Here is a 27,040-nt window from a genome sequence, read left to right as displayed (position 1 = left end):
CAGTAACATCTTTATTATAAAAAAGCTTAGGTCTCCAAAAGTTTCTGGAACACTATGGGATCCCCCTCTATTTCAGTTTTTTTTTTCATTTCACAATGAATATGAGAATTTTTTTTAAAGTTCCCTCAAGAATCTTTTAATGTTCCAGTTTAAAACATGAAGAGTCATAGGGACAAAAAAAAGGCGTTCATCATACTAATTCAGTTTCACCTTGAAAACAATCTCTAAAAATCATGTCAGCAGTTCAGCGTTCACATGATTTAAGCACATAGAAAATGGGCTATAATTGAGTTTCAAAAGAGAAAGTATTTTGTAAATGAAAAATATATATATTCTTTCTTTATAGCACAGTGCAACTTAAAGCAACCTGTGCCTGAATTGACGAGCAATACTTACAACGATACCATGCGATTAGTTCTCAGATGTAAAAATTGATCGACAGGAATGAAAATGACCCATAGAAAATTGTGCAATAAAAATTACAGAATTGAGCATCAAAGACAAATGTTTGATTTACACTAAAAATCAGTTATTGGTTGCACACGCAAAATGAGGTAATCAGAACTGTAATTAGCTGGTTTGCATGTGCAAAAGGCTAATTACTTATGCATATGTAGATACACTTTATATCTTTAAATTCTGCCATTGACATTTAAATGGTTCCTTTAGAAAACATGAGTCTACTTATAAATTGTAATTACTCTCAAAGCTATTTTAATACTTCTCCAACATTCTGAATACAGCTTCATATGAGGAATTTCAGAAAATCACTTACGTAAAAGATTAATGCTTAATATCAGCATCAGCAATTCCTTAGTAGAAGCAGATACTGAGACCTGGTATTTCAGATGATGCCTCATCTGAAATGTTTTATCTCCCTCATCACCTTCCTTATACCCGATTTGGGTGAAAAGCATAGCATGCTCCTCAACCCAATTCCACTCAGCAGAGCACACGAAGTGTCCTCGTGAAGTGTGAAACGACTTTGGTGTATTCAGTGAAGATTCTGTTGCAGGCAGCTGCCCACATGGCACAGGTCTGCTGGAGCTAAACAGGAGCTGTATATCACGGTCACCCTGGAAGCCCTCAGCCAAGGCTGAGTTCATGTGCTACATGTGTTCTGACAATCGCTGTCCTTAATTAGCTGACAATTATCTTCACATTATAGCTAGTAATATATTTTAAAAGAAAGGCATTTTTCTGCTTTTGGTTACACATCAAATTCTACCATCACAGCATGTTCCTCCTATTACTTTCAGCCACTTTAAAAGAGTTCCCCTTTGAGGGATAGGATATACGTTAAACAAAAAAATGGAAAGCAAAATAAATGTTTGCCATAAAACAGGAAGAGTAGAAGGTTATTATGAAAACAGTTCTCAGCCTTTTTTTTTGCCCCACCTCTGACCCCTCAAAAATAATAATGATGAAAAAACTGTTCACTACAGCTGTAAAGAGTAAAGAGTATGCAGCCTGAGCTGCATATTTAGTCATGTTTTCTTGGAATGCCACCACTGAGCCTACATATGTAAAATAGCCTGTTCTGCTGCTGAGGCCAAATCTCAAGCAAAACTTACACATAAAAGGATCCCCACATACAGCAGACCCTTCTGCATAACCCAATTAGAGGATGTGCTGAACTTAGTCTACTAACCAGCACAAGATTAGAGACAGAGGACCCAGTACACAAAGTCATTCCATACTTCTCAGGGTGGGGCATCATACTGATTCTTCTTCAGCTGTGCACACAGTAAAAAAAAAAAAAACAGCAACAATAACAACAAAAAATGGAACAAAGATACAAATAAGATACATAGCAAGGCACTGCAGAGGTTTAATCTTCTTGAATGCAAAGCTGATTGATTTGTTTCTGATTTACTCTGTTACATATCTGTATGCATAACAAATAAGAAATATAAAATCCATTTGGTACCTGGAAGGTATTAATCTTCATTCACATCAGTCTACAAGACAGACCAAAGTAAAAGGCATAGCCTTCAAAGTTACCAAACAGAACTGGTACATATGCACATCTGTGTAAATACAACTGCCGCAAGGATTTGCCAACTATCTGATACCGTAAAGCAATTTTTCATAATACATAATACACTTCGTAACTGACATTTTAGCAGTGTCTTTTCTTTCAATGGCTCTGACAGACATGTATCGGATTTGAGGAGAAGTCCTCCCTCCTTTTCAAGAATTTCCTAGCATTTCTGCTTTGCTTTCATCGAGTATAAAGGGAGAACAGAAGTCTTTGTTCTTCATGCACGCCTCCAGACCCTAAGAATGTGTGAAGACAGTAAAGTTAGGTTATAAATGGATCAGACTTGTTATCTGTACTATTTTTAAGTCTCCATAATGTTCTCGAAGAATGACTGACTACCCAAGGTTAAAAGGCCATGGGAAGGACAGACAACAGCAACCGTCTCCCCAGTGACAGAGATGAAAAGTACTTTAGCCACATGACCACAGTTCATGAAGGAGAGGCATGGATGAACTATACAACAATGGATCTCTGGAACAAACCTTCCTGGGGAGGGTGAAGCATGGAGCGGAGTGTTCTTACCTCCTATTAGAACAATCCTAGCAAAGAAAAGTCAAATTGTCTTATTTTTATTTTGTTCTTATAACGCATCAGTTATGATGAGCTAGCCAATTGCAGGCAGAAAGAGAATCACAGAATCACAGAATGTTAGGGATTGGAAGGGACCTTGAAAGATCATCTAGTCTAATCCCCCTGCCACAGCAGGAACACCTAAATCATGTCACACAGGAACACGTCCAGGTAGGTTTTGAAAGTCTCCAGAGAAGGAGAATCCACAGCCCCCTGGGCAGCCTGTTCCAGTGCTCTGTCACCTTTACCATAGAAAGGTTTTGTCTCATATTTAAGCGGAACCTCCTGTGTTCCAGCTTGCACCCATTGCCCCTTATCCTAACACTGGATGTCACCGAGAAGAGCCTGGCTCCATCCTCCTGACACTCACCCTTTATGTATTTATAAACATTAATAAGGTCACCCCTCAGTCTTCTCCAAGCTAAAGAGACCCAGCTCCCTCAGCCTTTCCTCGTAAGGGAGATGCTCCCCTCCCTTAATCATCCTTGTGGCTCTGTGCTGGACTCTCTCAGGCAGTTCCCTGTCCTTCTTGAACTGAGGGGCCCAGAACTGGACACAATATTCTAGATGTGGTCTCACCAGGGCAGAGGAGAGGGGGAGGAGAACCTCTCTTGACCTAATAACCACAGTCCTGCTGAGACACCCCAGGATGCCACTGGCCTTCTTGGCCACAAGGGCACAGTGCTGGCTCATGGTCATCCGGCTGTCCACCAGGACCCCCAGGTTCCTCTCCCCTTAACTGCTCTCCAGCAGGGCAGTTCCCAACTTATACTGGTGTCTGGGGGTTGTTCTTGCTCAGATGCAGGACTATACATTTGCCCTCATTATATTTCATTAAGTTTCTCCCCGCCCAATTCTCCAACCTGTTGAGGTCCCTCTGGATGGCAGCACAGCCTTCTGGCATGTCAGCCACTCCTCCCAGTTTAGTGTTAACAGCAAACTTGCTAATGGCACACTCCATTCCCTCATCCAAGTCATCGATGAATATATTAAACCACACTGGTCCCAGTACCAACCCTTGAGGGACTCCATTAGATACAGGACTCCAACTTGACTCCATACCATTAACCACAACCCTCTGGCTTCTTCCCTAGTGGAGATGCAAACCTTCGTGTATGCTCTTCCCCAGAGCGCACACAACCTTCTGCAATCTACTCTTTCTCACCGTGTTTCTCCAACATATAAAGGCTCCTTCCCTCATTACTAAATGGAATTAGTTTCTCAGAACCAATCATTTACCGAGGGATGAACCTCATAAATGTGTTCTAAGATGTGTTTCCTCTAAAGACAACGCACATATACTCTCAGTATTCACTCACCGTGGAAGACTAGCACAGATTAGTATGCAACTGTATACAGTGACCCCATGGATTTGGTAATTTGAATATTCTGCACTTTTCATTTCATTCAGAGGATCTCAAAGTACTCGTGAGTCCTCATGAAACTGCACAGACTCATTACAAATCTCATTATACAGATAGCTAAACTTGTTATAAATGAAGACTGAACAACCTGCTGAAGAATAAGCCACAGAAGAAACCACAAACATAACACAGAGACTAAGTCCTAGCTCCCTCGATCTTATAGTTTCTCAGCAAGCACAGGCTAAAGAAATCCAATTTCTGTACAGAAATCAGATGCATTCCTGCACACTCTTAAAAATACCTCCATAGATAATTATTCTCACCTCTCCAAAGTAAGACACTAATGGAGAAATCTCACACACAGCCGGAGGATCTTCAGTTCCTGAGAGACTGAAGAAGAGAACACAGGATTAACTTCTTGCTATGCTTACAAAGAAGCGTGTCATCTTTGAAAGTCTGTCAGGAATAAGACATCCAGAAGGGTACGACATTTGTTATATTCACATACATCAGACATCATTTGAACACAAACACTAAAAATAAAAGGGAATCAGCAGGTCCCAACTATTTCTCATCAAAACAATTACATGACATTTAAAGAGGTGCTTTTCAAATACAATGAACAGCTTGTGGGTTTATTTAACTTTGCGTTGATGAATTAAGAGTCCCAAGAATGGAAAGCTGCTTTTACTTCAGTGTGATGCAGGAAGTATTTAAACTGGTAGTTGCTATAATATCCAATACTCATGTCCACCTGAGATTCTAGATGGGCTTTAAGTTCTAGGATCATATTCAGAAAAGCTGGGGAGGACTACAAATTACAATTCCTTGGGCTGGCTAAATCCTGAATGATATAAAAGGTTGCCTCTACCTAAGGTAGTTGTCTCACTGTGTTCGCGTTGCTATATGAGGAGTCAACTCACTATCTCCAAGGCAGGAAATTCAGCCAGACTTAAAGCAAAGATTACTGGCCATTACTGACTAGAGTACTTAGAATCACTAATGGAGCAGTAGCTGTTACAGATAATACTTGGCATGTTCAGAAAAGGCCAGCTGAACAGAACCCATGCCAAGTCATCCTGTGATCCGGCAAATGCCCGATTTTAGAATGAAGTGTACATGCCACTAGCGAGCTTTCAAGTTTGGGCAGTCACATGCAAAGAAGCTGCAGAGAAGGTCACAAAGGTTCACACCTGAGTTTCTCTGGTATTCTGCAACCATTTTCATCCAGAAATCTGGCCCCAGCCTTCAGAGCCCAGCGGTAATGCTGGGCCAGGAGGGATTGCCGAGCAGTGGTAGGAGTGTCTTTGTCAGCTGTGTCTGCATTTTTTAACGGTGAGAACTCCTCTTCTCTCAAAACTTCAAATGCCACAAAATTCCTACAAGCAAAGGGGAGAAAACAATGAAAAACAAAGCTAGCCATCAGCCCTGTTAGCAGAAAAGATGCAAAAACAACTTTCAAGGGGAAGAGTTCATATATATTTTAGGGAGCATTGATGTATGCAGCCTGGGGCAAAGTCAAGCTAAGGAAAGTCCACCTCCCATCTGAAGAGCAAAGAATACCAGGACTTTATGACAGAAAAGCAGAATGGAATTATAGAATCACAGAATACTTTAGGTTGGAAAAGACCACTAAGATCATCAAGTCCAACCATTAATCTAACACTGCCAAGTCTCCCACTAAACCATGTCTGTAAACAACACATATCCGCATCTTTTGAATACCTCCAGGGATGGTGACTCAACTAACTTCTCTGGGCAGCCTGTTCCAATGCCGCACAATCCTTTCAGTGAAGAAATTTTTCCTAATATCCAACATAAACCTCCCCTGGTGCAACTTGAGGCTATTTCCTCTTGTCCTACCACTTGTTGCTTTGGAGAAGAGACCAACCCCCCACCTCCACTGAGGTAGCTTTAGAGAATGGTAAGGCCTCCCTTGAGCCTTCTTTTCTCCAGGTTAAACAACCCCAGCTCCCTCAGCTGCTTCTCATAAGACTTGTTCTTTAGACCCTTCACCAGCTTCACTGCCCTTCTTTGGACAAGCTCCAGCACCTCCATGTCCTTCTTGTAGTGGAGGGGCCCAAAACTGAACACAGTATTCCAGGTGTGGCCTCACCAGAGCCAAGTACAGAGGGACAATCACTTCCCTAGTCCTGCTGGCCACACTACTTTTGATACAAGGCAGGATGCCGTTGGACTTCTTGGCCATATGAGCACACAACTGGCTCATATTTAACTGGCTATCGGCCAATACCCCCAGGTCCCTCTTCTCCAGGCAGCTTTCCAGACGCTCTTCCCCCAGCCTGTAGCATTGCATGGGGTTGTTGTACCTGCCAGTGTGGGACCCGACACTTGGCCTAGTTGCCCTTCATACAGTTGGCCTTGGCCCATCGGTCCAGCCTATCCAGATCCCTCTGCAGAGCCTTCCTGCCCTTAAGCAGATCAACACTCACGGCCCAATTTGGTGTCAACTGCAAACTTCCTGAGGGTGAACTCGAACCCCTCGTCCAGACCATTGATAAAGATATTGAAGAGAACTGGCTTCAATATGGAGCCATGGGAGACACCACTTGTGACTGGACTCCAACTGGATTTAACTCCATTCACCCCAACTCTTTGGGCCCAGCCACTCAGCTAATTATTTTTTTTTTTTATCCAGGGAAGCGTGCATTCATCCAGGCCATGAGCAGTCAGCTTCTCCAGGAGAATTTTTTGGGAAACGCTGTTGAAAGCTTTGCTAAAGTCTAGGTAGACCACATACACAGCCTTTCCCTCATCCACTAAGCAGGTCACCTTGTATCAGAAGGAGATCAGGTTCGTTAACCGTTTCATAAACTGAGGTGCCCAATCTCTTTCCTCATGACCCTCAAGAACTGTGCAGAGGTAGGAGGAAAAACAAAACTTCTCCACAGATCCCAGAGAAATTTCTCCAGGCACTAGAGACATGTGGACAAAAAGTCTCAGCTAACAGCAACACCTGAAACTCAGATACACGGCAGAGCTGTGCTGCTCACTACAGAGCACAGCACCCCTGCTCAAAGAAATGGTCACTGAACTTGAGAGTCTGTGGGCAAGGATGAACTGAGGACACCAGTTTCCAGGTATGAATAAGCAATAAGGGAGGACTTACAGCCAACGTTAAGTACAGTTGCTTATCAGAAAAAAGGAACTCAAATAAGAAACCAGCCTCTGCACATTTCTGCACTTCACATGTGAAGAGCATCTGCCAAGCAAATCCTGCATTATTTTTACAAAGTACAGGAAATCACTGCTTGCATATGAGCTCTTTTGAAACCCAGAGCTCTGCACTATTTCCAATACACTGTCTTTGCCTTTCATATATTTCATTACTGACTATGTCAGGAAATGGAGACCAGGGTTCAAAACTTGAGCACCTTTTCCTGAAGTAAATCCTCTAAAAACAAAAATGCAATCCCCAAACAAGATATTTCAGTTTGCATGAGATCTCTTTTTGCCATTCATTTAAGCCTAGAAGAGAAGCTTTACAGATGAATTCTAGGCCTTCAAAAATAGCATTTATAAATTTCTGTTGGATTTCTAAATTATTAAAATCCCACATTCCCTAAACTCAAAGCTCCTGTGTTAACGCTGTAGCACAGATATCTCTGCTATGTTTCAGAGTTTGGCAAGCCAACATTTACAGTTCCTACAGCAACAGTAACTTAGCCCCATGGTGCTTAAGCAACATGTTTTCTGAATGCAAAGGGTGTGAACTAAGCCCTTGTTTAATATGCACCTAAAATGTAACAAGAGCAGCAGTTGTCATGGAATTCACAATTCTATAAGGCCTGATTTCTTAGATTCTGAATACTTCAACATGCACTTGTATTAAATATTGGCTTTGCACAAGATTTCCTTTTCTTTCTTCCTTCCTTTCTTTCTTTCTCTCTCTTTCTTTCATATGGCTATTAGAGGCTGGGCCAACCAAACCATCCTCCACAGAACAAAAGATTCCCAAAGAATGGTCAGAGAAAGCCCAGCTGCTGCCAAGGGCTCTGTGAATGCACCCTTCAGAGCCTGTGAAGTTACTGTCATGCTGGAGTTTGGTAGATCCAACCGTCTTTTTAACAAGTCACCCACAAACCACACACTCTGTCAAAGTCTTTTACAACTTGCAGTCATCCAAACAAACAGTGAGAGGGGAAAAAATATTCATGTCTGCCACTAACTTAGAGAACTGGAACACATCAAACACAAACTTCTCCAGCTTTATCCCATTTGGTTTTAGCGGTTTTACCAGATTTCCCTCCTCGTCAATGTAAGGCACCTTCTTTATCGCTACGTGATGCTTCAGCTGGGGCTCATATTTTCTGCAAAAAAGGAAGACAAACAAGATAATTTACTTCCTGCCCACTTTGAGAAAAGAAGTACACTTCTGGGAAGCATACTGCTTATTATTACTCTAGGTCATATCTCAACTGTTGTGGGTTGTGACATAAAATCACATCCAGGAAACACTTCACTGAGCAAAGCAGCCCAGACACCTGCATGGCAGGGAGCAGCAGCACTCCACTCCTGCACAACGTGACATAATAGGGTAAAGGAAAAAGTGAGGGAGGACCTAGCATCCAGCTGCAATCACAAGCAGAGAAAAAAAAAAAAAAAAAAAAAAAGGTAACAAACTGTTAGATGGCCAGGTTGAAAATGGAGCAGAGCAGATCTCTCACACAAAAGTAGATCAAGCTCTTCAGGAATATTGTCTGGCTCAGGACTGGACAAAAATGAAGTTAGGTCCCCCGTAACTATCTCCACACCTTTAGACTTCATCAGTATCATATACTCCCACAGAGACAGTACCCCCAGCCTTTCCCGGGTCAGTACCATATCTAAGGGAAGAGAGCTGCATGCTGAACACTCAGTATCGTGCCTCCCCCTCCCAACTCCAAGCAGAATCTTCCCCCAGTTCCATTAACTCCCCCAAACTGTTGTCCCAAGGGACAGTACTGGTAACGTTCCTATTGAAAACCCTCAATGTGGGGCAGCATTGCTTGACCACACCACGGCCCACATGCCTGCTCATCTCTGCAGGCCCAGAAAGGCCATGCACTGGTTTATCTCCATTGATTTAGTTACAGCAAAGCATGCAGACTCTCCATTATGTAAAGCCTAAAGAGCATGCTGGAGTGGTCAAAAGTGGACACGGTTGTTTTAAACTCTTTTGAGAAGAGAGGAGGTACCCATAACTATAATTACAAAGTGGGAAATAGGAACATCCACTCTTGGAAGCATTTCTGGGATGCACAGCTGCCTGGTAGTTCTGCTGGAACTTACTGGGCCACCATCTGCAGAAATTCAACAGTGAAGAAATGGTTGCAGATATTGCCACTGCTGTACACCAGCCCCCCATTAGGGCTTTGCAGCTGCACAGTCTCTGGGCTGATCTCACTGTACTCCACCACCTGACAGATCCCATCCACACGGCACACCACCCCAACAGGCTCTGTGGGGTAGGCCTTCTCCACCACCTGCAGACACAGGACAGAGGACTGTGACAAGAAGAAAGAAAAACCTGGCAATATTTCAACTCCCCCCCAAAAAATTATCAAATTATCCTACTAGACCCTGCTGCACGCCGATCCTCTAATGCCTCAAGAACACAGGCAAGACAGTGCTGAGTATACAAAGTAGCCTGGAGGCATATTTTTTTCCAACAATCTGGCATAAAAACCAGTACATGACCACTTAAATTGCAGTTACTCAGAAGACAAACCACAGTTAGAAGAAATCAGCATACTGTGGGGACACTTTTCTTATCAACTTTTAACTGGGACCTGGCACTAAATGAAGAATGTTTACAGCTATTAACCTTCAGCTCCCTGTCTGCATGAACAGTGTTCATGATTAAAGCAATACTAATCTGTCCTCATAAACATCAGGCACCTGCTCTTTTGGAGTCACAAAACCAGGCTCTTTCAACTTTACCTGTCCTCCACAGTGGGACGTAAGGAGTGCCTTGACTAGACCTAAAGGTGTATTTATAAAACACATCACAGTCTAATAAAGCTTCTTGATATCTCAGGTGCCTTTATAGAAAGGGCACACATAAAAGGGAATCGATTCCAGTTTGTAGTTTCCTGTGTAATTACAGTCTCTGCTTTAATCTAAGTTTATTTTCCATTGTACTCTGGGAAGAGGTCCTAGAAGTACACCCCCAGGAAGTAAATTCTGAATACAAAATGGGCAGCAAGCAGCTCCCCTTGCATTTTCAGAATGCCACATCTAAATCTGCTCCAAGAGAGCTGTCATTGGGCAGAGATCTGAACACTCCAGTACCTCCGAGCTCACCCTAACCAGTACCTTCCAGTGTAATCGGATCTTAACTCCTTGTGGGGAAATGGCCCAGCATTAGCACCATCTCACCTTGGCACCGCAATCTGCCCCTTTGGAAACACAGAAGCCTATGAAGACTGGATCTGCCATCTTGACGAGGATGTTGTCTACACAGTATACATGAACATACTGTATACCACGCTGCTTCATGTCATCCAAGATCTTATTATCCACCAAAGCACGATATAAGCCACCATTGCCATCTATAATGCAAGAGAAAAGAAGAGGCCCTGGTTAATTAGTGACTCTGCAGGGTTTTTATTGCAATTAACAAAGCAAAAGGTACAAGTCCTGAACAGATTTTCTTTAACAGCAGAGCAGGGAATGTTTTCTAGACAAGAATCAGTGCCATTGGATTTTATTTCCAGCTCTGCCACCAACTCAATTCAGGCAAGGCCTGAACTTTCACACCCTAGTGTGAAACCTTGCAAAGTAGGACTGGGTACCAACCTCACAGGGAAGCATTATAAGACTTTGAAGTATTGTAAGATCCTCAGAGGAAAAACACTAATGGGGAAAACAGTGTGGCAAAAGAGGATGGGAAAAGATTGCTACATTTCTTCTCTTCCAGTGCAGAGCAAAAGCACATTTAAAACTCAGCCTGTAGAAAAACTCTAAGGACAGTCTTATCCTCTTCATACTTCTGCCCTTAAAAGTATCCAATGACTTTCTAAAGGCTTAAACTCCATCTGCACATTTATTTGTTCACCGCAGATCACCATTTCATGGTCACTCCTTTGACACTCCAGTTAGCTCAGGAGAACCATTCTGCCACCACAAAAAACAAATTACTGCAACAGAGCCTTGAATGGGCTGCCTTCACTGAGTCTCTTGCCACGTCCAGGTTAAGAGAAGAGAGATGTGAGACATTTCAATCATTTTGGCAAGAGTTAATCTTCCTGCTGCTTGTTGCTTTTTTCCCCATTTCCAGCTATCAGCCTTGAAAGGGGGAGCCTTCAGCCAGGTGAGCTTCCTCCCCAGCCTGACAGCATCACTGCTGACTGCTGAGCAAACGCTAACTCAGAGCTGGCACAGTGCGTGGCAAGGAGCACACACAGCTCTCCTGACAGCTTCACCCTGGGAGGCAGCAGCCCAGGGGCTGTCATCCTGGGGACGCATCCCTAGCTTATACACAGCCCTGCCCATGCACATGCACACTATTCCAAACCTGCAGCTACCCCACCCCTTCTAATCCTGCTAATATTCCCAGGCTTTGATTAAAAAAAAAAAAAAAGTGATGTGGGCAAATCTCCAGCAATAACTAAACAGAGGTTACTACATTCTTGATTAACAGACTAAAGCATTTAACTGAACCCTCCTGTGCTAATTAGAAGCATTGACATTGAATTCCAAATACTGCTCCTGTGTGCCAAGGCCGGCTGATAGCAATTTTCAACACATATTACATTACTGTACTAAATAAGGGCAAACAGCAGGGTACCTGGAGCCATAGCAATTTTCCCCTTCTCCTCCAAGATGGCCTTCCCATCAAAGGTAACAGCTGGCAGCATCCTCTGTTCAAACATGATCACATTGGATTTGTCCAGGTTGAAGTAGCCGTGTTCTGCAAAGAACTCTTCTGTCGGCCCCAGGGTGAACTCACTTGTCATGATGTACCTGGGTAGGAACAAGTGTAGAGCAAGGAACAAGAAAAAGAAAAAAACTACAGATGGGACAGAGAAGGAAAAAAAACTTAGTGTGTTAAATGAATGACAATACAGTAACTTATGGTATGTAGCTGACTAGTAGAGCTCTCCTTGAAAGCTCATCCTGCAGGAAGACTGTACAAAGTCTCATGAGCAATCCTACCCACAGGTTTAGCTCCAGACAAGACAGAAAAGCCTTTCCCTAAATACAAATAATATCTGGATATCCAAGTCAGCTCCAAAACAGAGTAAAGAACAGCACAAGAGATTCATTCACCCCAAATTTCAAACTGAAAGTAACCATTTAAAGAAGTATTGACCAGCATAAGGTGCTGAGAATGAACCATGAATCTCCAGGAGCTCAAAGTATGCTAGTGCCTCTTTTGCGGCAACATGAAGAGCAGCACAACTTGCTTCTAAGTTTCTCTGTTTCCTCCTCTCCTTCTAGCTCCACATTGCTTCTGTCTTTCCTTCCATCACCTTCCGTCTCCAACACTGGCTAGAATCATAAAATATAAAATATCCTAAACTGAAAGGTACTCAGAAGGATCATCAAATCCAAGTTCTGGCTCCACACAGGACCACCCAAAAATGAAGCCATATGTCTAAGAGCACCATCCAAATGTTTCTGGAACTCCATCAGGCTCAGTCCTGTGACCAATTCTCTGGGGAACCTGTTCCAGTGCCCAACCACCATCTCAACGAAGAACATTTTCCTAGCATCCAGCCTGAACCTCCCCTGCCACAGTTACATGCCGTTCCCTTGGATCCTGTCGCTGTCACCAGAGAGAAGAGATCATAGAATCATAGAATGAGTTGTGTTGGAAGAGTCCTTAAAGATCATCTAATTCCAGCTCCCCTACAGGGAGACCTTTCACTAGAGCAGGTTGCTCAAAGCCCCATGCAACTTGGCTTTAAACACTTCCAGGGATGGGGCATCCACAATTTCTCTGGGCAGCCTGTTCCAGTGCCTCACCACCCTCATGGCAAAGAATTTCTTCCTAACATCTAACCTAAACCTACCCTCTTTTAGTTTAAAGCTATTATTCCTTGTCCTATCTCTACACTCCCTGATAAAGAGTCCCTCCCCAGCTTTCCTGGATTCCCCTTTAGGCACTGGCAGGCCGCTGTATTGTCTCCCTGGAGCCTTCTCTTCTCCAGGCTGAACAACCCCCAACTCTCTCAGCCTGTTTTCACAGGAGAGGTGCTCCAGCCCCTTGATCATCCTTGTGGCCTCCTCTGGACTCCAACAGGTCCATCTCCTTCTTGTGCTGGGGGCCCCAGAGCTGAACAAAGTGCTCCGGGTGGAGTCTCACGAGAGCAGAGTAGAGGGGGAGAATCCCCTCCCTCACCCTGCTGGCCATGCTTCTTTCAATGCAGCTCAGGATATGGTTGGCTTTCTGGGTTGCAAGCACACATTACCGGCTTCTGTTGAGCTTCTCATCCACCAGCACCCCTAGGTCCTTCTCCTCAGTGCTGCTTTGAATCCATTCTCCACCCAGTCTGTATCAGTGCTTGGGATTGCCCCGGCCCAGGTGCAGGACCTGGCATTTGGTCTTGTTGAACTTCCTGAGGTTCGCACAGGCCCACCTCTCAAGTCTGTCCAGGTAGGTCCCTCTGGATGGCATCCCTTCCCTCCAGCGTCGACCACACCACACAGCTTGGTGTCATCAGCCAACTTGCTGACAGTGCACTCAATTTTGCTGTCCATGTCGCCAACAAAGATGTCAGCTCCAATCCCAGTGCTGATCCCTAAGGAACATCGCTCATAACCGTTTTCTGCCTGGATATTGAACCACTGACCCCAACTCTTGAAGTGCAACCATCTAGCCAATTCCTTACCCACCAAGTGATCCATCCATCAAATCCACATCTCTTCAGTTTGGAGACAAGGATATCGTGTGGGACAGCACCAAATACTTTGCACAAGTCCACGTAGACAACACCAGTTGCTCTTTCCTTATCCACCAGCTCTGTAACCCCATCGGAGAAGGCCAACAGATTTGTCAGGCATGACACGTGTGGGACAGTGTCAAATACTTTGCACAAGTCCACGTAGATGATATCAACATCTTCCCCCCTGCTCCCGTCATGAGGAGGCTCTAGGCTGCTATCAGGCCTCCCCTCAGCCTTCTCTTCTCTAGGCTGAACAAACCACATGACTTCAGCCGCTCCTCATATGTCTTGCCCTCTAAACCCTTCACCATCTTCTTAGCCCTCTTTTGGACATGCTATTATGGCTTTATGTCCTTATATTGTGGTGCCCAAAACCACAAATAGTACTCAAGGTGAGGCTGCACCAGCACAGAGCGGGACAAGCACTTCCCTCAACCAGCTAAGAGCCATCTTCACCATGTACCTGTGCAGCACTTCCTCAACACATGTGATAGGTATATAGGGTCTTCTGTAAGCACACGAGGGTATCCATAGCTTGCACAGGAGAGCTTAGACCTCATATACACACAGATTTACATCTTTGCAGCACAGCAGAGCCTGGCCTCTGGGGTACTGTGGCAGCCAGCTGTCTCCTCAGCCCGAGGAAAATAAACTGTAAACATTATCAGCAGATGTTGAATCCTTCCTTCCAACAGCACCAGGGATGAATGCGTTTGCAATTCAGGTTATATATACATGGCTTCAGAAAGAAGCACACAATCCAGACTTTAATTACTTTCAATCTCCGATTTGTAAAACAATGTGCCATCCTGAAGACCTGAGACATACGTGCTCTTTTGTTCCTCCCAAACCCTGCCTCACACCAGACAGTGATTTCATAAAGGTATTTCTTTATATTCTAAGGATGAACACGTAGCAAAAAACATTCTCAGAACCATGCTGCAGTGCCTTCCTCTCTCTCTCTACCATCACATCCCATAGGGAATTGATAATCTGCACCTTGCACAGAGCCTGGAGACTTCTGAAAGCTGGTAGCAACCAGCAGATAAGGTAGACAGCTGTAAACAATGACAACAGGAAGTAGCCTAAAAATGGAGCATGACAAGCATTTACTATTGTGGAAGGGAAGAGTTTTATGCTGTGGCTGAAGATACACATATAAGGTCTTCGAATGTGAGCACAGTGTGATCTCTCTCTCCATAAAGGAATCTGAGAAAGTATGGCACAAACATATGACATCTCTCACAAACAATCTGAAACAGGCACTGAAAAGTACTGTTTATTATGTTGTCAGGGACTGCGCTTGAAAAGACAATTCAAGGGTAGTGCTCAGTTCCTCAGATCTGCAGACACAGGCCTGTCATTTCCCATCCCTGTGCATCCCTCTGGATGGGATCACACACCCTGCAGAAAAAGATTCTCCCCTGACATGTCCCTGCAAGGCACCTAGAACAGCACTTCCAGAAGACAACATAGGCAAGACTAGAGTGCAAAGACCTCTGTACAGTAGGTCTGTGGCTCCGGGTCACCTACCAGGGGATGGCACACTTGCAGTGGTATCTCTGGCCAGCAAGCTGCTCCACTTTGCGTATTCTTTCTGCTTGGATCTGATATAAGGTCTTGCCACTGGGCAATCCCACATTGTACATGCCCTTGGGATAGCTCACTCCCAGGCGTGTTCCCTGTCCTCCAGCCAGGAGCAGCACTGCCACTTTGTTCTGTGAGATCTGATGCAAACCTGAACAGGAGAAAGAAGCCAAAGGAAACATCATAATCACAAAGACAGTCAACATCCTGTGCCCTTCTTCTGAGCCTTTCTACAGAGCTCAGGCAACAGCCAGAAGCTGACAGTTCAATGCACACTACTGGCAGTTCAGAGAGAAATACAATGCTGCATGCAACATTTAAAAAAAAATTTAAAAAAAATTTCACCTCTCGCTGATAGATCCATTTCCTCATCTAAAGCAGCAGATGGTTTAACAACAAGAAACAGCTGTGAATTGCAGCTTAGGATGTTCAAATTGGCCATTAGAATAGAAATTAATTACTGGAAAGTGGTGCAGCACTGGAAAAGATATCCAGAGAGGTGGGGGACATCCATCCCTTGAGGTTTTCAAGAGTTAGATAAAGATAGCTGACCTCACCTAGGGCTGGGTGTGGTTCTGTTCAAAGTAAGGGGGTCCTTCAACACCAACATTTCTACATCCCAAAGAAATAGTTTCATCATCTTCAGTAAAGCATGAAGATTTTTGGAAGCTACCTCAATCAGCTACCTGTACTTGTGCTCCAGCTTCTGTTTGCCTGCAGTGACTAATAGTAACACAGCAAATTTGGCAGAAGCCACAACTCCCACAATCTAATTAAAAACCATATCGTTTCTCCTGACAAGCCAGGAATGTCCAGACCTTGGGGCAGAATCATACAGCTCATTCACAGACTTTGTTCCCTGCTTTTTCTCAAATCATCACCACAGTAACCACTAGGCTCAAATCCAACAAAGTATTTTCCTTAGGGGACACTCTACATTCCTCTGGGGTACAGTGAGCTCTGGGACTGCCCAGGTCAAAAGCTACACCTCTTCTGCTGTACAGTAGCAATCACAGCCTTTTGCAACCTAATTCAAGAAGTATCCTGACCGTTGCTGAGCCTGCCAATGCCCCCACAGTACAGGAGCCCATGCGTCACCGCAGCCTCCAAGCAGAAGACAAATGTTCACACTTTAACTTCAGCAGGGACTAAAAGATTCCTGACTTGGACTGAAAGACACAGGGACCAAAAATACTGAATTAGAAGGAAACCAGGATTGTTTTTATGCTCACCTTTAAATAATTGGCTGCTTAAATGAGCAGTAAGAAGGAAAACACCAATTGCTGCTGTAACAACCTGACTCGGTTTTAGTTTTGTTCAAAAACCTAGCTTTCAGCAATAAAAACACAGATGTAAGTTATCCCTGACATTGTAATAATACTGTTGATTTCCCCATGCTTACACGTTTCAGCCAGACCACAGCAGGAACACCGTGTTTCTGCCTAAATATACTGTTTCCCAAAATGCTCTTAATGCCTGGTTAGGCACAATGAAGGGAGCCAGTTACACAGCATTGCCATTGCTTTGCTGCAGGACAGGGCTTTGAATTCACAGGATCACAAAATGTTGGCTGGAAGGGACCTCTAAAGGTAGCCCAACCTCGTGCTCCAAGTAAGATTAGAAGAGCTTTCTAGAAGGAAACCAGCACTGAGGGTCTTGGACTTGGGATTTCAAACTTTCAGGAGGTTCCTGAGTAGATGAGTTTAAATGGGTTTAAACTTAAAATTAAAAAGGCACAGATGACATTGTGATGACAGACAGATGGCTGAGCTGTATGGTGAGACACCTAGCTCTACTAGCTCTACTACAGCAAAGCTCCAAAGTTTCAGTTCTGTAACTCCGATGAAATTAAAATAAACCTAACTTTATGCAACAAACCACAAACAACAGTTCTGTTACAGAACTTCCTACTGCAAAAGACTTAACAAAGCACAGGGCTGGGGGTCTAAAGTATAAGTTATGCCACCGCTATTTGCTAGAGTCCTTGGCACACCAGTTGCTGCTGAGTCCTTGGTTGCAGGCTCCAACCTGCAACACCGACTCTCATTGCACAGGCAGCCAGGACACAGGGCTAGTGTCTGGTTCATTTGCAGACGCAGGTCTCCATGTGGGCCCAGCGAGGCCCGCTCCAGCACACAGCACCATGGAGTGCCGTGGGAAGGACCTGAGAGAAGGGGCTGCAAGACGATGCTTCCAGGGTGGTGGCTGCCTCTCCACTGGCACCCTGTGCTAAGGGAGGAGAAGAGAGGCAGCAAATTCAAGTACAAGAGAACCTGCAGAAGGGAAGCATCAGCAAGAGGATCGAGAAGTTTTGTACACAATCCTTGGTTGGTGCAGTGCTACAGCCCTGGGAAACAAAAACCTCCGGAAAAGCTTCTTTCCTCCTAGTCCCCTCTCTCACTTCCCTTCTCCCTCTGCTCCCTCTGCTCACCTCCTCATATAGACACACACTCAAAGTGACAGCCACTTCAGCACTTGGCTAACTGTTGGTGTTCAACTCCCAGCCAGCCTTTGTGTCCACAAGTCTGCCAGAATCTGGCCCACCATCATCTTCACTTGTTCCTGTGCCTTGGAGGAAAAGCCACAGGATGAGATGCCTCACACAGCCCCTGCTGTATGAGGCAAACCTACAAAACAACTCGCAGGGATGGAAGGGTGAGCAATTAAATGCCTGTCGAAGGGTCAACAGCGATGACTAAGTTACCAATGGGGAGAGAAAGGAAAAGCAACTGTGGTTAGAAACCAAAGTTAAACTCTCCAGTATGAGTCACTGTTGTGGCAGCCACCCCCCTTTTCTGATGCAGGGAACAGAGAGGAAAGTCACAGCTGTAAATGAAGCAGTGAGTGTTACCATGAGTGAAGATGCAATTGCACACATACTTCTTATTGCCCTCCCCTGCTTTACCTCAGGAAAAGGAAAAACAACCTTTACAGTCTTGCCAAGTTCAGGCAGCACGGTATCTGATTCACTATGCAAGGAAAAGCCTCTCCCCTGGTCAATCTATCCCTGAACAGATTTAATCTTGGCTTCTCCGCACTAACAATAAGCCTCTCATGAAACAAGACAAACAGCAGCATCTGAGCAAAGAAAATCCCTCAGCCATTAGCACTGGCAAAAGCGGACTTGCTATCACTCCCACGACCAAGAGCCACAGTGAATGAGTTACTCTCCAATGATTCCCAGAGACATTAAAAATCCACAGCAGATGGTCATGGGCCCAAACACCTAGCAATGCAAAGGGCATCACCATGCCACAGTCACCCATGACCACACAAGTTCCACTGCAAAGCAGAACAAGACCTTTACAGGGGTCAGTACGCCCAGCAGGCACATCCTACTGAACCGAGCAGAGGGAGAAGCTGAAATATATACATCACCATCCAGTTGGCTCCAGCTACTTGCTCCTCTGGATGCAACCAAGTACCTGACTTGTTCATAGCTGCACCGGTTGTGCCACATCAGTCCCCCACTGTATTTGTTTGGAAGGTCAGTTACGAGTCACTGGGCAGGTGCAGGTTCATAGCTTCCATCCCAGGCCAATCTTGATATCTCTTCCCTATGCTCCAAATCCAAGTATTCATTAGTGTTCATCCTTACAGAAGCTGGAAGCAAGGACAGGAAGCCTGGGAGGAATACTGAGAAACAGCCCAAGTAGGCAAGGATCAGGTTAGGAAAGCTGAAGCCCTGATAGAATTAAATCTGGCAAGGGATGTCAAGGGCAACCAGAAAGGCTTCAACAGGTACATTGTTGATAAAAGGAAGACTAGGGAAAATGTGGGCCTTCTCCTGAAGGAAATGGGAGACCCGGTTACCTAGGATATTGAGAAGAATGAGATACTCCACAACTCTCTTGTCTCAGTTTTCACTGGCAAGTGCTCTAGCCACACCACTCAAGTTGAAGAAGACAAAGGCAGAGACTGAGAAAATTAAGAACTGCCCAATCTAGGAGATGATCAGGTTCAAGACCAGCTAAGGAACCTAACGGTGCACAAGTCCATGGAATCTGATGAGATGCACCTAAGAGTCCTGAGGGAACTGGCAGATGAACCTGGTAAAGCACGAGCCATCATATTTGAGAAGTTGTGGCAGTCCAGCGTTCCCATGGTCTGGAAAAGAGGAAACATAACCCCCATTTTTATAAGTGGAAAAAAGGAAAAGCTGGGGAACTACAGGCCAGTCAGTCTCTCCTCTATGCCAGGCAAGATCATGGAGCAGATCCTTCTGGAAACTATGATAAGGAACATGGAAAAAAAGGTGATTGGTGACATCCAACATTGCTTCACTAAGGGCAAATCATGCCTGACAAATCTGTTGGCCTTCTCCGATGGGGTTACAGAGCTGGTGGATAAGGAAAGAGCAACTGGTGTTGTCTACGTGGACTTGTGCAAAGTATTTGGTGCTGTCCCACACGATATCCTTGTCTCCAAACTGAAGAGATGTGGATTTGATGGATGGATCACTTGGTGGGTAAGGAATTGGCTAGATGGTTGCACTTCAAGAGTTGGGGTCAATGGTTCGATATCCAAGCGGAAAACGGTTATGAGCGATGTTCCTTAGGGATCAGCACTGGGATTGGAGCTGTTTGACATCTTTGTTGGCGACATGGACAGCGAAATTGAGTGCACTGTCAGCAAGTTGGCTGATGACACCAAGCTGTGTGGTGTGGTCGACGCTGGAGGGAAGGGATGCCATCCAGAGGGACCTACCTGGACAGACTCGAGAGGTGGGCCTGTGCGAACCTCAGGAAGTTCAACAAGACCAAATGCCAGGTCCTGCACCTGGGCCGGGGCAATCCCAAGCACTAATACAGACTGGGTGGAGAATGGATTCAAAGCAGCACTGAGGAGAAGGACCTAGGGGTGCTGGTGGATGAGAAGCTCAACAGAAGCCAGTAATGTGTGCTTGCAACCCAGAAAGCCAACCATATCCTGAGCTGCATTGAAAGAAGCATGGCCAGCAGGGTGAGGGAGGGGATTCTCCCCCTCTACTCTGCTCTCGTGAGACTCCACCCGGAGCACTTTGTTCAGCTCTGGGGCCCCCAGCACAAGAAGGAGATGGACCTGTTGGAGTCCAGAGGAGGCCACAAGGATGATTAAGGGGCTGGAGCACCTCTCCTGTGAAAACAGGCTGAGAGAGTTGGGGGTTGTTCAGCCTGGAGAAGAGAAGGCTCCAGGGAGACAATACAGTGGCCTGCCAGTGCCTAAAGGGGAATCCAGGAAAGCTGGGGAGGGACTCTTTATCAGGGAGTGTAGAGATAGGACAAGGAATAATAGCTTTAAACTAAAAGAGGGTAGGTTTAGGTTAGATGTTAGGAAGAAATTCTTTGCCATGAGGGTGGTGAGGCACTGGAACAGGCTGCCCAGAGAAATTGTGGATGCCCCATCCCTGGAAGTGCTCAAGGACAGGTTGAGTGGGACCGTGGGCAGCCTGCTGTAGTGGAGGTGTTCCTGCTCATGGCAGGAGGGGTGGAACTAGATGGTCTTTAAGTTCCCTTCCAAGGTGAACCATTCTGTGATTCTATGATTGTCTAACCTTGTGTTACTGCGGGGCTGGTGCAGATGGAACTTCTCCATTTGGCCTCATGTATGTGAGCAAGACAGCCCTGAAATGCCTGGTATCTGGCTCCTTCCACTGAACTTCACACAGAAGTTTCCAGTGGGGGAAAAAAAATACATGAGGGAAAAACTTACAGGGAAAAAAATAATCTAAAAAAGTTCCCATGAGACACTTCTGAACCAGTTTCGTTTCAAAAGGGTAATAAAATCATTTTAAAATCCCTAAATAATTCAGAACTGAAGTTGGCTGAGCCGAAGTATTTCATACTGATTTAAAACAAAGCTGCCTAAAGACTGAAATCAGCACTTGCTAGTCTGAGCTGAACTCCAAAGCAACACTTCCAATATTTTCATTCATCCACTAATCAACATCCATCCCTTACCCAGCTCCGTCCTTGCAGCACTACCTGCTCCTGTAACAGCATCTGTCAAGCTCACGCATACACATGCACACTCTGGTCCTGACACAAAAAGGCCACATCACCTCCTCCCAAGTGCCACTTGTCTCAAATGACGGGGTTAGGCATAGTAACAGACTGCAAACAGCGGGCATCTTTCATATGAAGCCTAGCGTTAACACTGTTAATGGGCCCCCATGAGGGCCTGTTTTGTCAAGCAACATCCATCAGGAGGAGCTGCAATCCCTGGCCATGACTCAAAGGTACCAGAGCACCACTTCACTTAAATCAGGATGCCTCAGATAAGACGCAGTTCACCTAAGTTTTCCACACAGTGACTAGAGGACGGAAACTGCCTAGTGGTTATTGAGCCTCTCGCACTGACCTCCCCAGTGTGGCCTCGCTGCATGGAATGCAGGCGGAACTCTGAAACTCAGACCTAAACAGGATGAACCCCACTCCAAAGCAATAAAATCAACAGTTCCATTTTCTTTTTCACTTCCCAGAATCCAATAGACTCACTAGGCAGATAACCCAGGACTCCTAGCAGGTGGGCATGCTGCAGGACCTGCTGAAACCATCACTGCTCCTACCACCACCATGAGAAATTCTGCCCTCCTTTCCAGCAGAAGCAGGGTCACTGTACTCCTAGAAGAGGTCCAACAGCTTCTAGGGCTGTGTGAACAGCCCTCCCTGATGGCAAGCATGTCAGGATGGGACAGATCTTCCCATCATTTATGGCATTCACAGTATTTACAGTGCAACCCTACAACTACTGGAGAGTTTTTCAAGTTCCTGATTTTAGGTTGCCATGAAAATAAATATCCCCCGAAAGTTTAGTAAGTACTTCTGCTCTTACTACCTAGCTGCAAAAATACTAGCGTTCATAACAACAGCAACAACAAAAAATAGTAACTGACGCATCTTGCTGCATATTCCTGCAGGAAATGGAAATATTTATCACACTTAAAAAAAAAAATAGTAAGTCCAGCTTATCTTCTGCAGCACATGAAATACCAGAAGCTGAACCAAACGAAAAAAAAGGAAGATGCGCTGGCTGTCAGATATCTGCAGTAAGTCTTAGTTTGCATATAAAGCAAAAACAAAAATAGATTTTGCAGGAAGAACAGATTGATCTTGCAAGAACAGATTGAATTCTCCTGCTGAACAGATGCATCAGCCTGATTATAATAACAGTAAGCAAGAAAAGAATAAATCAGGAAAAAAAAATCCAGAGTAGTCAGATAACCAGAGCAGCTCATCAAAGCCTGATGAAATGGCAACTATACTGTGGCCCATGCCCTAGACTAGGATTTTATTAATAAAACATTTACAGAATCTAAAAGTGTCTGTACTTTATTTATATCATCATCCATAAGGCTGCCTAGAAAGCAAACTTCATGTTTGTTTAAGATCCAGAAAGCAAATCTGTCTGAGCTAAGTTTTATCGTCTCAGAGACAATAACAGATCCTTTTTTTTTTTTTTTTTAACAGTTTAAAAATATCTTGGATGTTCCCAAGAATAACTTCTGAGTTGCTTGGCTCTTTTAACAAACTTTTTAATCACAAAAATGGGAAGGAGAAAGAACAAGAAATTAATTTCAGCTGTTCGGTCTTTATTTGAAGATGACACACTTTCTGCACATGGGAGCTGCTGGGAATTCAGATGCCCACTTACAAAGCACAGATGAGCTCAGTTTAGGGGTGGTAGCAATCCCTTGAAGCAAATGGTAACATCAGAGACATGCAACCTCTGGGACATCCAGCAACAAGCTGAGATGTCTAGAAAGGCATGCACGAGGGCCTGATCGGAACCAGAGCCTGCTCTGCTCATGTCCCAGCTCAACACCAGGAACAGTTCACTTTAAAGAAAAAACCCTTTGGAGCCTGAGTCCTCCCAGGGATGCGCAAACCCAGGGAATCCTGTGCCGATACCACTAGCTCCCCCAGGGAACACTGAATGGGGGCTCATCAGTGCTTCCTCCCTGGGTAGAGGTGACTTCTGCACACCAGTCTCCATTGCAACACTGCTGGGGTTCAGCACTACAAAGTCTCACTCCCAGGGAATAAAACTGAGGGCTGATTCTCACCTGTAGCATTAAACTGGATCATAAAAACCAAGTAAAGTGATATTTAAGAACTGCATCCCCCTCTCCTGGTAGAAATTAGAAGTGGTCTCTACGCCAGATGGGCATCAGGGCAATCTGGATTTCAGGGTCAAGTGACATTTGTGTGGTCCCCGTCACAGAGGGCCTTCTGAATTCTTGCTCTGGCAAGAACTGCTTGCAGGAAGCAAGGTCAATCCCACGGACTTTGCCTTGTTTGCTGCTGACAGTGGCACAAGTCAGGCATGCCAGAACCTCTCTGACCCGGAGCTGAAGATGAAGGACCTAGCTGTCCAGTTTAGTAAAGTTGTTTAACTGTGCAGCCCTAACCTAGATCATCTGACCCTAAAATTCATGCATTTCCTCCTCAGGGCAACATCCTCAAGCCTGAGGCAGTAAGCACCACCCTAGCAGCTCCACTCCCAAATCCTACCAGGCATTCCTGAGCGGCTGCTCCCACTCTGCTCAGCTCACTGAAGCTCTATGCAGTAGAAAGGCTGGGTGTGAGATGTGAGCAACGTTGCTGGAAAGCCTGGTTGGACACAAATTCTTGCCTCCACTGCCATGAGAACCTACCTCTTCGCTAACCAGAAACCAGCCCTAGACACTGGGCTGTGGTTAGGCCCAGCCCCAGTTTGTTGAACAGAAGAAAGCCATTGTGGAAGGTGATGAACCCAGACCAGCCAAGACTCCAGCAGTGCAAGGATGATGCTCACACTGCATTAAACCGGACACCCAGCTGCTCAGGCCAGCAGGCCACCACAGCCTCACCACCACAAGACAGGACCAGGCACACGTGGACCATGTCACCAATGTTAATCTGTTCAAGGACCAGAGCAAGTGGCAGGCTGGCCATGATCCTCTACCTACAAGCAGAGAAGCCACCCTGAACATCTTCAGCAATGGAGCTGCCCTGACAGACATTTCCTTGTGCTCCCTCCTTCACCACTCAGCCCCATCTGCGAAGTCTGACACATCTGAAAAGCTCTTCTGTTCTATAATTGTGTCACTTCTATGTTTGCTTTTTTGATTTTGTTTGGAAATTTTTACTCCTCCGCCCACACATCCTCACCTCTTCACTGGCAGGTCTAGGTCAAGACTGTGCAGACGCTTGCCACACTTTAGGATATTACTCTGGCCACAGCTGTTTTTTCTCTTGCTTTCTTTCAATTTTGTATATATTTACTTATTTAACAGTGTTATTTTATAAAGAAGCAGAGAGAGGCCACTGTACCTTTGAAAAGAAACAGAATAGAGAGCACACTGAAAAAAGCACAGGATGTGTATGTAATACACATATGATGGGGAACTGGGAAGCGCAGCACTCCACTCCACACAGCCTAGGTCTAGATACCACCTCTCCCATCAACCCCACCTTTCAAACACTCACGAGGTGACCAGGGAAAGCTGCCAGTATCCACCAGGGTCCAAAAAATGAGGAAGGTGGTTTGGCACCACATGCAGTCCCCAACAACTCACTGGGTATGCAGGCAGGCCAGCTGGATCAGCCTAGCCATCCATGCGAAGTCTCTGCCGTGCGGGTGAAGGCACCTGTCCACTTGCCAGGCCCACCTCAGGCTCAGCAGCCATGGAGGGATGATGCAGGAACTGTCATGTGCGTGAAGTCAGGGGATGCTTTGATAGCAGAGCTGTCCCCCAGAGAGCACTCCTCCAATGTGTTTCCCCATCCACCTGCCTTGTCTGACCAGGTATTTTCCTTCCCTGGGCTTCTCCTACTGCTACCCACTTCTCTGCCCAGCTCTCATATCTCATCTTCTTCCTGTGCTACAGTGACGCAGTTTAAAGATCACTCTGCTCCAGCCTCTGCTGTAACAGGAGACCACCTTCATGCCAGCAAGATGCCCAAGAGACCACCCACATGCCTGGGTGCAGCTTCCTGGGTAAGCAGCACTCTGCTCCCACCTATCTCCAGGGACTTCACCTCTTCCTGCAAGACGCAGTACTATTCCATGTCTTGCCCACCACACGGCTCTCCAGCCACTGCTGCTGTGTTGAACAGCTGGAAATGAAAGTTAAACATGCTGGCCCTAAATGCCTCAACAGCCTTTGCCAGGGACCTGACTGCCTGCGTTCAGGGCTTGGTCTAACAAGGTATGGTCTTAACTCCAAACCAGAGTCCCCACACTGTCACGGAGGTCATTGCCCTACCTGCCCCGACATCATACTTGGCTGCCACTCTTCTTCGCCCTGCTGCTGACACCACACACCACGGCAAAACCCCATCGGTACAAAATGCAGTGCCATCATCCAGGCTGCCGGATGTCACCCCAGCCACGATGCCACAGGACACTGCTCTCTGCCCTGGGGATCCCACTGGCAACAGTCCTGAGCTCTCCATCAGCCATTTCCAGGGTGCCATAGGGAGGCAGCCGCCCTCCCAAACATGCCGCGTTACACAGCCCTTCCTGATATTACCAGGAAGACAAGCCAGCCTCACGCACGGAGCGTGACAGCCCACGGCTACATCCAGTCAGTTTGGGAGATTTTCACACGCACCACACCACACTCCGGTTTTAAGATAACACTCTCTATTTTCGGCCTTCAGTTGCGCAAGCGGCGCGCTCATGAATCTGATGACACCTCAAACAGCCGCCCTCAGACAAACACCTTTGCTTCCTGCCAGCCTCAGCAGCGCCTGTGGACTCCGGAGCCTGATGAAAAAGCAGAGGCTTTAGAGAGAACGTTCTTCCACGGGGACGAACGAGCAGCTCGCTGCGGTCACTCCGCGCTCTGCGACCGCAGAAACGCGCTGCCGTCCTCCCCCGTGCTGCGCCCCAGCCTCCCGCCGGCACCGGGGCGGCCGCAGCACCGCACCCAGGGAGGCGCTGCCCGGCCCGCAGCAGCGGGAGGCGCCTCCGGGCCGAGCCCCCTCGGCACAGGGCGGGGCACGGGGAGGGCGCGGGCCCGCGGAGCCGGAGGGGCCGGCGGGGAGGGCCCGGCCCCGCGCTCGGGGTGAGGCGAGGGGGCGGCGACCCCGCCCCGGCCCGCCCCGCTCACCTTCCGCCTCCCAGCGCTCCAGCGCGGCCGGGTCGCTGCGGCGGGCGCCGCCTAGCAGCTCGGCGGGCAGCGGCTCCATCCGGCCGTCCAGGAGTTCCAGCGGCCCCGGCTGGCGGGCGGAGGCCGCCGCCAGCCGACAGTGCTCGCCCAGGCCGGGCGGCAGCGCCGCCAGCAGCGCCCCGCGCTGCGCCGGGCCCAGCTGGGCCCAGAAGCGCAGCAGGTGGTCCTGCCCGGCCCGCGCCAGCCGCGCCCGCACCTCCTCGGGCGGCCCCATCCCAGCCTCTGCCGACCGGCGGCGGCGGCCTCGGGAGGCGGCGGGGCGGAGCGGGGCCGGGCCTGCCCCTGTCCCGCCGCCGCTCCGCCCCGGGCGGCTCTCGCTCTCGCCGCCCCGTCCTGCGCCCCGGCGGGGCTTGCTCTCCGGCTTTTTTCTTCCCGTTTCCTCTGCCCTGCGACGCTGGCTGCGTTCGGCCAGCAGCCTTTCCCACCCCTCCTCGGGCCAGCGTTG

The 27,040-nt window shown here is 46.6% G+C and overlaps 1 protein-coding gene across 2 annotated transcripts; it reads right to left on the bottom strand.

The window, feature by feature from the left end:
• UAP1L1 (UDP-N-acetylglucosamine pyrophosphorylase 1 like 1) lies at positions 1 to 26,937 on the bottom strand. 2 transcript variants are annotated; one of them, XM_035571155.2, is made up of 9 exons: positions 26,536 to 26,937; positions 15,405 to 15,609; positions 11,771 to 11,946; positions 10,360 to 10,532; positions 9,271 to 9,464; positions 8,169 to 8,309; positions 5,172 to 5,357; positions 4,302 to 4,368; positions 1 to 2,280 (listed from the first exon to the last, which is right to left on the bottom strand). In XM_035571155.2, exons 1-9 carry the CDS (start codon positions 26,807 to 26,809, stop codon positions 2,194 to 2,196), a joined length of 1,503 nt encoding a protein of 500 aa, XP_035427048.1. In that variant the 5' UTR covers positions 26,810 to 26,937; the 3' UTR covers positions 1 to 2,193. The 2 variants fall into 2 exon arrangements, with proteins under 2 accessions (XP_035427048.1, XP_035427049.1); XM_035571156.2 differs by lacking the exon at positions 26,536 to 26,937 and adding an exon at positions 25,687 to 26,086.
• Positions 26,938 to 27,040: the final 103 nt, after the last annotated feature.

This window comes from Cygnus atratus, chromosome 19 (genome assembly GCF_013377495.2).
Source record: "Cygnus atratus isolate AKBS03 ecotype Queensland, Australia chromosome 19, CAtr_DNAZoo_HiC_assembly, whole genome shotgun sequence".
NCBI lineage: Eukaryota > Metazoa > Chordata > Aves > Anseriformes > Anatidae > Cygnus > Cygnus atratus.
The sequence above is the reverse complement of the archived record's forward strand: the minus strand, read 5'-3'. Positions and strand labels throughout refer to the sequence as shown.

Excerpts from the sequence above, each read along its gene's own strand:
- UAP1L1 (XM_035571155.2), bottom strand. The coding sequence starts at position 26,809 with ATGGGGCCGCCCGAGGAGGTGCGGGCGCGGCTGGCGCGGGCCGGGCAG. Across the intron at positions 15,610-26,535 it reads GGAGCGCTGGGAGGCGGAAG|GTTTGCATCAGATCTCACAG; the intron begins GTGAGCGGGGCG and ends TCTCCTGTTCAG. Across the intron at positions 2,281-4,301 it reads TAGTGTCTTACTTTGGAGAG|GGTCTGGAGGCGTGCATGAA; the intron begins GTGAGAATAATT and ends ACACATTCTTAG.